The following is a 12,999-nucleotide window of genomic DNA, read 5'->3' as shown; positions in this document are numbered from 1 at the left end:
AATCTTGCTTGCCAATTCCTAATGTCTGCCCTTCTTTTCCCAGCAACCCAGCTGTGCTGTGACAACAAAAAAGTTTAACTACCTCCTGGTAAAAACAGGCACGCTCATGCTAAAGGCTTGCAGTGATCTGAGAGGATACACTCCTGGACAGGTTATCAAACTATCTACTGAAATCCATAACAAATCTGGTAAAGACACCGGCTATGTGATGGCCAGCCTTATTCAGGTGAGATTCTAATGACATCTAGTTTCATAAAAATACTACATTTTTACAGAATTGTGGTTGATGATATAATATATATATATCAAATGTAAAACTGTCAGATAATGGCATTCATTACAACTGTTTATGTCTATACAGAGAGTGTCATATAAAACAAAGCGGCCAGTGTTCGATCTGCGACCCATAGCAGAGGTTGAGGGTGCCGGGGTGAAGGCTGGCAAACATGCAGAGTGGAAAGAACAGATCATCGTCCCTCCTCTTCCTCAGTCGGGCCTGACTTGCTGCAGCCTCATAGACATTGAGTATTTTATCCAGGTATGGGACAGGAAATCTTAACCATGGCACTACAAACCTTAGCACTTCTGTCATCATTTGCTCACCTTCATGTGACTCTAAACTTTTTCCGTTTGTGGTACAGTTTGATTAGTGAATGAATCATTCAGAGCAGTTTTTTGAACCGGATTAACTGATTCATTGAAAAGTTTCAGTGGGTTTATTTCAAAAACTGAATTAGTCTGATTCATTAATGAATCATTCAAAGCAATTTTGTGACCTAGATCAACCAATTCATAGAAAAAAATTTGACTCAACTGAGATGATCTTCGAAAAGACAAATCAGTCTGATTCATGAAAGAATCATTCAGAGCAGTTTTGTGAACCAGATCAACTGATTAATTAAACAGTTTTGACTCAGTGAGTTGAATTAAAGAACTGAATCAGTCTTATTCATGAATAAATCATCCAGAGCACTTTTGTGGCCTGAATTAACCAGTTAATTTGACAAGATCTGAACAAGATTTGACTCACTGAGATGATTTTCGAAAAGACAAGTCAGTCTGATTCATGAACTAATCATTCAGATCAGTTTTGCCAATGGATGAACTTATTAATAAAAAAGATCTGACTCCGTGAGTTCATTTCAAGAACTGAATCAGTCTGATTCATGAAAGAATCATTCAAAGTAGTTTTGTAAACCAGATCATCTGAACCAGATCAACTGATTAATTAAACAGTTCTGACTCAGTGAGTTGAATTCAAGCACTGAATCATTCTGATTCTTAAATGAATCATTCATAGCACTTTTATGACCTGGATCAACAAATTATTTAAAAAGATCTGACTCAGTGAGTTGATTTCAAAAACTGAATCAGTCTGATTCATGATCATTCAGAGCAGTTTTGTGGCCTGAATCAACCCGTTCATTTGACAAGATTTGAAGATTTGACTCATTCATGAGTTTTGAAAAAAAAAAAAAAAAAAAAAAAAAATCAGTCTGATTCATGAAGAAATCAGATCAATTTATGTCAACGGATCAGATGATTCATTGGTTAAATGAACGATTGGGTTCAGCATTAAAGATACAACTCAAAAGAATGATTTGTGCACAAATCAGACATTGGTACTTCTCTCATGATTTTCATTTTTGCTTTAAGATATTGCACTGCATTAGTCTTTCATTTTAAGATTCATCTCAAAATATGTCATGAAGTGCGTCTGAGAAAATGTCTCCTTGCAGGTTTCATTAAAATCTCCTGAGGCTGTGGTCACGTTACCCATATATATTGGGAACGTTGCTGTCAACTTGACTCCCTCCATTCCGTACCCCATTGCTCAAGGCGCTCCGATGCCTGCCATGCCGAGCCTCAGTCCTGCACCCATAGTCCCCAGCGCACCTCCTGTAGAGGACGACCTGGAGGGTGAGCTGGGTGCTGGAGGAGTAGACAGCGAGGAGATTCCCACCAAGAGTCATTCTCAGCAGGATCAGTCCGGCGTGCCTCTCACCCTGTCTCCCGGCGCGTTCGGTCTTGCGTCTGGTCCAGTCCCGCCGCAGAGCCAGCAGAACGTCCAATCCTCAGACGGCTCTGCACCTGTGTTCTGTTTGTCCACAGGGGCCACCATACCTTTCTTCACAGATGGTAATGCAACACCAGTGCCCACTTCTTGTCCCCTCATCCTGCCCCCTGAATACAGCACCTGGGAATACCCACATGGTGAGTGATTCTTTAGAATTATACTGTAATTACTTTTTTTACTAGTACTTTTTACTTTTTTACTGCTCTTGTGACTGGTCAGTGTTCATCTTATGTAACATTGTAGTACATGTAGTATTTGTTACTAACTCTATACCTAATCTAGTTGCACAATAGTTTTAAAGACAAAGCTTACTGTAGCTTGTACTGTAGGTCACAAGACTTATGTGTAGTCGCATAACAATTGGCTGTTCACTGATTTTAATAAGCAGCATTCAAATTTGGAAACAGAAATAGCATTGAAAAGCTGAGTATGTCAGTTGATCTGGTTACAATTGAGGTTTCAAACTTATTTTTACCAGGGTTATTATAGTTAACTCAAACTAAAACCATTAAAAAAATGTTGTCACTTGGAAATAAAGTAAAGTTTAACTAAAATAAATTAAAATGTACTTCTTTTACTTTAGCTAGTTGCAAAGGCAACATTTATAATTTTTTCATTGATTTTAGATTGATGTGCTAAAATAGCTAAAACTAAAACAGAAATAATAACTAATCTATATAGACATATAGGAAAAAAATACAAATGGCAAAAACACAGCAAAATTTATACTAAAATAACACTGATTTTTACTCATCTAACTGTTATATATAATGTTATCTGTTAAAATTTGATGTGTAAGTAATCATGAAATCTATTATAGTAATACATAAATGAATTATCTGTCTAAAAGTATTTTGAAATATGTTTTATAGGGTTATGTATATACAAAATTGTTTAGTCTTGTTTTTTCAGTAAGCTCAATTCAAGTGTTTATGTTTATTGTATTATTTACATTTATTGAATGTTGAATCTGTATCTGCCATTAAATAGCATGTGATGCTGATATAGCAATAAACTTAGAGGGTTAGTTCACCCAGAAATGAAATTTCTGTCAATAATAACTCATCTTCATGTCATTCTACACCTGTAAGACCTTTGTTCATCTTCGGGACACAAATTAAGATATTTTGATGAAATCCGAGAGGTTTTTTATCCTTCATTGAAAGCAAAGAAATTACCACATTCAGTGTTCAGAAAAGTAGTAAAAATATTGTTAAAATAGTCAACGTGACGTTACGTCCGAACGCCGGCGCATTATTGGCCGGCTCCTGCGTCAGCATCACACACATGCCTCGTGCTGCTCACGTGAAAAGGCGTCGGCCAATACTGAGCCGCCGCTCGGACGTATAACCTGGAAGCTGCAACGAAAATAGCGTAGCAGAGGAGAGACGGGGAGAGACGAATTTATTGAATAAAGTCTTTATTTTTGTGCACAAAAAGTATTCTCGTCACTTCATAACATTAAGGTTGAACCACTGTAGTCACGTTGACTATTTTAACGATGTTTTTACTACTTTTCTGGACCTTGAATGTGGTAATTTCGTTGCTTTTTAATGGAGGATAAAAAAAAACCTCACGGATTTCATCAAAAATATCTTAATTTGTGTTCCGAAGACGAATGAAGGTCTTACGGGTGTGGAACGACATGAGGGTGAGTAAATAATGACAGAAATTTCATTTTTGGGTGAACTAACCCTTTAAATATAACAACAACATTCAAATATGTAAATAATAAATATCTAGGAACTGTATCTAAGATTAATACAACATACAGGGAAATTTGTGATTTCTATTTATGTATTTATATATTTACTTATTTTTGTGTTGAAACCCTTGCGTGCAAGTAACTCAGCGAGACACACATACTTTGGGTCAGTTTTGTGCTTGAGAGCCATTTATGCTTATAATATTCTCTCTCTTAAAATGTAATCAAGCGTAAATTTCAACATCATCATGTACAGTAAAAGTGTAAAACTAAATATGAGCTAGTTGTAATCCAATCGCTCTGCTGTTTTATTCCAAATGTTACTGGTCAGAGGATTCTGTTAATATTTAGTTTATATATGGGGTTACATTTAAACTAAGGTTAATGTTGCAACCCTCAAATATGTTAGAGTGTGCAACAAGCTGTCACTTGTCTACATGTTTAGAGGAAGCACAAGTGAAACTATTCAAACTAGTTGACACTGGCCCAAAGTATATAGTGGCAGAACTAATCAAATTGTCAGTGCAACCCTAACCTCAGTAGCAATGTTAGGTAAGTTACTCTAAAAAAGTAATTAATTACTAGCTACTAGCTACTATCTTCAATAGTGTAATTAGATTACTGTACTAATTACTCTCTCTAAAAAGTATTGCATTACTTATTACTAATTACTTTATAAATCCCATATCAAACTCGACCAGTTGAACAATACAAGGATATATGAAAGAGGTTTACATTGTGACTGTAACTGATTCATAATTATTTATTTTACTCTAATTTTCAGAGCCGCCTCCCACATATGAGGAAAGCTGCAGTAGCAACAACTCAAGCTTCAACAGCAGCATGAGGTAGACCATTCAGAGGTCTCGCTTCTTCATAATGCCATTCATCTGGTGCCCCCTGCTGGACGATAAAGGAATTGCTGCCAGGCCCCAAACCTGGCCCTTCTCCTTCTCCACGAACCAAATCTCTTTAAACTCATAAAGGATCATGTCCTTCATTTTTAGTTAATTCCCTCAGTACATAAATTCAATGTTGCAGAAACAACCCTGAAACTGTGTAGGGAGATCATTTCAGTGCCTAAGAAGATGTAGCACTCCTGAGCAACCCCTAGACGAGACACACTCAGAGTTCTTGTGAAATGAATACCAGCATCTAACACATTTTGAAGTGAAAGTTAAACTGAGAATGTGTTTTCATTCAACCAAGGCTGGCCTTATGTATATCTCATCACAAAATATGCTCAGTAAAATCTGAAACATAATTCTGCCAGGCTGAAAGTCTTGTTGAAGGAATAAACACTCCTTTCCTTGTGACGATCATAAGGCACTTCATGCTTGCACCAGCAGGAATGGCTCTTGATAAAGACATTGGGCCACAGAGAAAGTTACTCTGGAAAGAACAAGTTTTATTTATTGATGGGGATTGATGTTGGAAGATTTCATCTGACTTTTTTTAAAGTCCAACTCATCACCAAACAGACACTGTGTGGATACAGCTTCGCGATACCAATGTAGTCAACCATCATGGGCACATAAGTCATTATCACTATTACGGCCAAATGTCGCCACTGTCCTTCGAATGCTTATAGGAACAACATATTACACATCATTTTTGAACTAGTTCATTTTTGTTTAACTGGTTTTACAGAGATTCAGGAGGACACTTTGGACTTCTGACTTTGTTTTTTTGTTACCTTATATTACACAAAACAAAGCAAAATAATCGTATTTTTCTTTTTTGGACTTTATCATTTCACTACCATTTCAAATAACAGATATTTGAAGTGTGACTTTTTTTTTTTTTTTTTTTTCTTTCTTTCTTTCAGACTGTGTATCATCAGTGCTAGTAATATGTTAGATGCCAGAAATTTCACATATGCATCATTTGAAATATGATGCAAACTGTGCATGTCTTTGTGTATGACTTGTTTGGTCTCTGCGTTGATATTTCTCATACTAGCCCACAGCAAATTAGAGATTTATGATGGATTTCCGGTGAGGCCTTAGGCTGTACTTGGGTTGTTGTGTACAGTCCTTTAATATGGCAAACACTTTTTCATTATGACCTGATCAGACCCTTGACCTGCTGAAGAATTGAAGCACAAAAAGGCACTTTTATGTGTATGTGTATGTGTATATATATATATATATATATATATATATATGTGTGTGTGTGTGTGTATGTGTGAATGTTTTTTCCACCCCATTCTTCAAGATAAATGATCATTTTCCATATTTAGTTCAGTATTGTGGTACATTTAGTACTTTATTCAGTGAGCAAAGAAAGTCAGAATTAGAACAGAACTACAGAACGGACCACATTTATCCTGATCTAAATGGTTTTGTATGAAGCAAAATTGCAAAATTATAAGACATGTTTTTGGTACTAAATCGTTACTTTATCATTTCTCTCTTTCCCTGAGTGTTTGTTTGAAATTTACCATTTACAGTGCTGACAGAGAAGAATCATTCAGGTCATTCTATAAAAAGGGTGCCATTTGAGTCCTTCATATGTATATAAAAAAAAATTACTTCAACAATGAATAGCTGATGACACTTCTCATGCGTTATGTATAGTTCTAAACAAATGAACAAAAAAAAAACTTTTCATTTTCTTTCATGATGAGGATCCATTTTCTGGCCTTTGTACATTTTGATAAAAACGTAATATATAGACACAAAAGCTAGCTTTTATTCTCCCTCTCTATACATTGTATTTTATTGGACATTTATTGACCACCGTGTTACAATCATATTTCCCCCTATTTATAAAAACTGAACTGTTCCGTAGCTCATTATGACATTATGATCCTTTCAGTATGCAATCTCTTGAAGGAAAAGTCGACACTAGTTTTTTAATCACTTTATCTTATATTTGTTATATTTGTCAGTAGGGTAAATTGATGGTGTGTTATTGTGAATATTGTAAAAATGATATTTAAAAAAAAATGGATATTTGAAGTTTGAAATGGATACATGCAATTAAACACTGTAAAACATAGAATGTTTAAAATCTTATAAAAATGTACTTTAAAAATTGCCTAATCAGACTGCAAAAGGCACCTATTTTTATAGAATGACCTGTTCATATTCATATCAAGGGACCTTGTCTTTGTTGATTGTATCCCAGCAGGCCACTGTGACTTCTAACAGTGCAGCTAAACATAAATTCAGATTGTTTCTTCACTGTGAGCAGCATTGTGTTAAAATTCAGCGATTGCACAAATGTAAAGAACATTGTTTTTGTTTATCATCAAAATCCAGTGAGGAAACCCTGACTTGAACACCTGTTCTCTATTTTCAACCACATTTTGCCTTAAATGTGAATCTGATGCATCCCTGGTTCCATTGTAATTGTAAAGAAGACAAGTACTTTGAGATAACACTGCACCACTTTTACTGTTTTCTTCATTTGCCTCAAGGCTCTGTGACATTAGAAAGAGTCTGGAAAATGGAAAGTAGATGGTTAGTTATTTTAGCACTGCAGGTGAAAGAAATGATTAAAATATACAAGTCCTCCATGTCTTGAAATGTTGAATTTGCAGCATGGACGAACACATTCAGTATTTATTTGCTATGTTCTGTCTTTTCCTTTTCACCAAAGGTTCAACAGCTTTATCAAGTTTCATTTCATCATTGTGTGGTACTTTCCTTTCCCTGGATCTTCCAGCAGGTTTTGATATAAAGTAGCACGATTGTGGATCAGTGTTCTATGTAAAGTTGTGATAGAATCAAGCTTGTACAGCAAAGAAATAAAATTACTCAAATTCTCATCCCCCCACACACTCCCCAAGATGTTGCTCATTTAAATTTCTAATTTCAAAGCTAATCATGCTTATTTACTCATAAACGTGATTAAAGTGGATATATGTAGAATTTAGAAACCCTTGTTATTAGCGACACTGGTGGCTGTTAAGTGAACTGCAGCCAGCATCTTAATACCCGTGCTCGTACTTGTGAACAAGAGGTTGAACGTGATTCAAGCCCCGATATACTCAAAGCGAAGTTGTTGTTTTTTTTTTTTTTTTTTTTTGTTCTTAGCTTTTAGAAGTAAAAAGAAGTTGGAAATACATTTGCAACAATATGCTGTTAACGAACATCCTGACAACTTACACGCTGCTGAGAGTAAAGTTTAGATGAATAGACTGCAGTGCTGCGCGCTTTCCTTTCAGTAACAGAATAAACACACCACAAAAAAGAAAGCAGCATTTAAGAAAGCATCTCACAGTGATGTGGATATGTATGCAACAGCTCTGCAATTCATCGGAATCATGTATACAGATGAGGTAATTCAAATGACACTTTTCATGTATATTTCAGACTAACTATACAGGTCTGGCTATGCGAGACTAGTTTGAATTAATCCCTTTTCTTTGCATGACACATTTACATTAGAGTACAGAATGGCTCTTTCGGCATTATCCTGAACATTGTATAAGCGTTCATTTCACGTGTCATTAATCGGAAGCAAAAGAGAGGCTCTCGGGAGCGCACGTAAACGTCACATGTTTTTGATTTTCCCGCCAAAAACGTCCCGAGTCCTTCACATAATCAGTCTACGATCTTTCATATAGACAACTTAGGAAGTCGGGGAAGGTCTCTTTTTTTTTAAGTTTCCTTACAAGTTTTTTATACATTGGCAATAAAAAAGTGGTTAATACAAATTAATTAATTTTAATAATTAATAGATTAAAACAAATTCTTACATATAGGCCCTTTAAATGCATGATGTAGCTATTTGTTCATTTATCAGTTCAATATGAACTGATCAAAACTGATTATATTTCTAAATACATGATCAAATGTAATTGATGTAGAAACCTGTGAATGGTTGAAAAAATCGACATGTTCCTTTCAAAACAGTAGTAATTTTAAATTATAATAAATAGTGACAAAAATCACATTAGTGATGGCTATATAACAATTTGTTTTGTAGTACATTATGTTGTTCAGTAGTCCTAAATAAATGCACTTAGATGAATATAAACCAGAATAGCTGGATTGATAGAATTGTTTGCCTGGATTTCAATATGATTCTCATGGACAGTTTTCTGGATGGCAACAGAAGGAAATAGGGGGTAAAAGATCAAGCGACCAGCTACACCTCCAGCACTGCTGCCTCTTTCTTGTTGCCATAGAAACTGATCTCAATCCATCATTATCACAGAGGCACACAAGGACATGGACATTTGGTGTATAGGCTGTATGGGTGGTACACACTCTGAAGGCCTTAGAAAGGGAAGATGGGTGACGAAAAATGTACAATATGGAGAATGTTGATGGGTGGTCTGAAATAAATTTCTTCCATGCTGAAGAAAAATGGTATTGTGTTCTTGTCTGGCCTGCTAACATGGTAAAAAATAAAATAAATTTGAGGTTCAAAGCCTACTATTTTTTCCTTATGAGCAAAGGTCAGCAATGTCCGAATTAGGAACGAATCGTTCATTTGAATCGTATATTTTCAGTGAATCTGTTGAAGAGTTGACGAATAAGGGCTGTGTTCCAGTTCGTTTTTATGCCCTTCCCTAGCTAACTTCCCTTGACTCGGATGTACGTCATTGCGCAAATGCCCACTACTGGCGGAACCTTTGCAATGGGCTGAATTGGAACGTACTAAGCCCTTGATCATGGAATCCCCCATAGAGTTGATTTATTATTTAGTTTTTGTGTGTTTGGGTTGTTTTGTATACAAAAAAATAATTAATATCATAGAGTGTGGTAAATTAAACGCGATATGCGGTGACGTCACAACCGTGTTGCATTGTGGTATATTTTGGCTGCCTGAAGTGTACATATGAAGTAGAATCGCTCCCTCAAAATCAAAGTCAAAATCAAGGGAGCGAGGATCTGTCCATATAAACTTTCCTCGTCCACTTCACGAAGTGGAACGCACTTCAAAATGGCGGCAGGGATTCCACCGAGGGGGGATAATTTGGCCGTTGAGGCAAAAAGATACTTTAAAACAGACGTTTTACAAATGAAACATACTAGAAATAGGACAGTTTCATCGACACATTGAAAAATATATATATATATTAAATGGTTTTGGCTGGCCTGTTGGCTGGTTTTGGTTTTGTGGGGTTTTTGGGAAGTTTTCAGCTTGGCATATTTAAAAATATGAACACATTTTACAGCTTTTTTGAATCAACTTTCCTTTTTCAAACTTAATACTATTGTTTTTATGTAACGTTACTGTTGAACTTCGGACTTTAAAAGGCCTATTTCCCCATGTACATTTATACATACTAACATGCATACTACATTTAGCTAGAAGTAGAACATTAATTATACCATTCCTCATGATAAAACAAACCGAATGAAACATTTTCAAGTTGAAAACTGGGCATGATGTGATACTTCATAAATGAACAGATACTCCAAAATAAAGCATATTTTTGCATGTAGGTGGCGTAATTATGTCCTGGCGTTTTTGAAACTGCTCGAAAGAACCGATTCTCAGAAATGAGTACTTCACTACTCCACATAGCTTCAAGTAAATCGGTGACGTATGCGTGAGGGGGCGGGGTCTCGGGCTGAGGAGCCATGGCTTCAATGAAAACTGAGGTAAGAGCAGAGCAACGATTCTACATTGTAACTTGGTTTATCTGTGTAATCATGCGGTTTTTACTAGTTTGACCCAACGACTGATTGACAGACCGTTTGAGGTATATTGAGCAGCCGGTTGAAGCTTTGAGCGGCTATCCCGGGCAGGTTTCGTCACGAGTCTTTCAAAGAGCCCGCCTGACGGTCCGTTTCAGTGTGAAAACTCGGCGCTTTTGTGCGAGTGAGTGCGCGTGAAGCTTTGTGAAGGAAAATAATGAGGCGGCCTCCCCTTTTGCAATGCGGCTGCTGTTGCCTGGAAACCTGAATACAGTTCGCCTTTGCATTTTGTACACGGCAAGGTGATTGTTGTTATGCTGGTTCCAGGGCACTATCCGGCTACAGATGCTGCTGTGTTGCTATTGTAAATACAGCGGCAGTGCATATTGTTATAATATTGTACATTATCCACAAGCGCATCCCTTCGTCTACCAACCAAACACTCATCAAGCCTATCCCTTGTGTTTGGGAATATTTTAGCAATACCAGTAGTTTGTAGCGTCTTTCATGCAGGAAGCTGAAGCTAAAGGCTACTTGGTGCTAAAGCAGTTGTCAACATTAGTGTTGTGTGGCGAAAATGAAATTACATGTACAGTTGGTTACATATAAAAGGATTTTAGACACCGATTTGCTCTTTGGAAAACTGTTATGTCCCTAGTTAAAGATTGCAAGTGAATCCATTTGGAATTTCACTATCCTATCCAAAGGATCCTAATGTGTATTTTCCCCCCCATATTTTAATAGAACAAGCAACCGAATAAAATACCTCTTTAGGGCATTAAAATGAATTTTTAAAAAAAATCTTTCAGGACTCTTTATAATTCTTGTGATATTCTTTTAATTCTCCAATAGTATGACATTATTCCAACTCATACGAATGGGAATTCAGGAATGATTTAGTTTTATTCAGATATCGGATAATATTGAAGTACTGCAGTTTTATCGCTGATGTCTTGAGGGTGTTCAGGTTTTTAAATAATGCTCACTATATGTAGTGTTATGAGGAAATCAAACACATTATCATGTTTATTTATTGAAGAGAACCTGCACTTGTTTACCGACAGAGGGAGCCCTGTGATTGGGCCTTTTCAACAGCTTCTAGTGTCGGTTGTAGGAAGGTATGAGGTTAAGTACATAAATTATACAAGCATTTGTTGGAGAAATGTTCTGCCTGACACATCAAACAGATGTGGCAATTGAGGATTTCTCAATGAAGTGTTATTGTGTTGAATATTTAAAGTTTAAAATTAAGCAATGCTTTAGTGAAAAAGTTCCAGGCAGATATTGTTTTAAGCCACCACCATTGATTTTTCATTGCAGACATTAATGACAGCATCCAGTGATTAACTGAAGCTGACGTTGGTTTTTCTACTTTCAAAATGTTTTTGTCTTGTGCAACTGACCTACATGGGTGACTGTGGCATACAGTCTAGGTATGGTATGGGTATGATGAAAAAAATTTAAGTGGAAAAAAGCAAAAACTTCAGAACTTGTTTGACTAGGCTGAAACCTCATGAGAAGGGGTGGTAATCTTTAGACACCTAGGCCTAACAATTTGATTTTCAATTAAAAGTATAGTTCACCCAAAAGTGAAAATTTGTCATCATGTGTTTGATTGATTGATTGATTGACTGATTTTGTTGTCCATAAAATGAAAGTCTGTGGAGTCCAATGTTGTTTGGACCTCCACTTTCTTCAAAATATCTTCTTTTGTGTTCTGCAGAACACAGAAAGTCATACAAGTTTGGAACGACATGAAAATGAGCAAATGATCTCAGAATTTTTTTTTTTTTTTGGTGAACTATGCCTTTAACAGAGTCACAAGTCAAGTCACCTTTATTTATATATTGCTTTCTACAATACAGATTGTTTCAAAGCATCTTTGCAGTAATAACAGGAAGTTCATTTCGGCTATACAGCAGCTGTAAAAGAAAATAGTGTCATTGTTCAGCTGAAGCCAGTTCAGTGTTGATTCAGTTCCATTGTAAAGATCATCAATTATTAAATTAGTTAATTTAATCTTTAAAGCAGTTCTGCAGAAAACAGTGACGTCATCGTCCAGCTCAGCTCGGTTCAGTGCGTAAGTTCTTCTGTAATTGTGTACATAAAATGCATGGCATTAAGTCAACTACCTAATTGTGGGAATGCTATTTGATTGGCTTGTAAGCTCAATAAGAGACAAAAATTATATTTTTTAATAAGATTAAATGTTTAGGTCATGGTACTCTGCAAAATATGTACTTTGAACATCTAAGTAAAATTTTATTACATAATTGACCCAGTAAGATGACCTGCTTCTTCATTATTGAATGGTAGGACAAAGTTTGAAGCCCTTGGTTGATTGACAGGTGGTCTAGACATATCAAATGTAATGTGGATGAAGCTTTTGATGAATCTATGTAAATAAAACTTGCAAATGATGGTTTAAATGGAACCATCTGCCCATATTTTATTTAGCCACTTCTTGACAAGGGTTACGTTCAGTAATGTCTTGAATGGATTGCTGTTTTAGTGATTGATTGAGAATGAAGTTGAACTCTTTGGCCTGATTGGAATGTGATCTGTTTGGTGCAAGCTTGAAAGCACCAGCACTGGTATCTTGTTGTATCCACCCA

At 36.1% G+C, this 12,999-nt stretch overlaps 2 protein-coding genes across 2 annotated transcripts in view; both read left to right on the top strand.

Moving 5' to 3' along the window:
- Positions 1-7,565, top strand: part of arrdc1b (arrestin domain containing 1b) — a 36,731-nt gene extending 29,166 nt beyond the window's left edge. Inside the window, exons 5-8 of the mRNA XM_051878051.1 lie at positions 44-226; positions 362-538; positions 1,740-2,214; positions 4,567-7,565. Coding sequence (XP_051734011.1) covers positions 44-226; positions 362-538; positions 1,740-2,214; positions 4,567-4,634 — 903 coding nt within the window. The 3' untranslated portion in view covers positions 4,635-7,565. The remainder of the gene's footprint in view (positions 1-43; positions 227-361; positions 539-1,739; positions 2,215-4,566) is intronic.
- A 2,692-nt stretch (positions 7,566-10,257) lies between these two features.
- The window catches only part of ehmt1b (euchromatic histone-lysine N-methyltransferase 1b), a 34,771-nt gene continuing 32,029 nt past the window's right edge, over positions 10,258-12,999 (top strand). Inside the window, exon 1 of the mRNA XM_051876922.1 lies at positions 10,258-10,348. Coding sequence (XP_051732882.1) covers positions 10,328-10,348 — 21 coding nt within the window. The 5' untranslated portion in view covers positions 10,258-10,327. The remainder of the gene's footprint in view (positions 10,349-12,999) is intronic.

This window comes from Ctenopharyngodon idella, chromosome 21 (assembly GCF_019924925.1).
Source record: "Ctenopharyngodon idella isolate HZGC_01 chromosome 21, HZGC01, whole genome shotgun sequence".
NCBI lineage: Eukaryota > Metazoa > Chordata > Actinopteri > Cypriniformes > Xenocyprididae > Ctenopharyngodon > Ctenopharyngodon idella.
The sequence above is the reverse complement of the archived record's forward strand: the minus strand, read 5'-3'. Positions and strand labels throughout refer to the sequence as shown.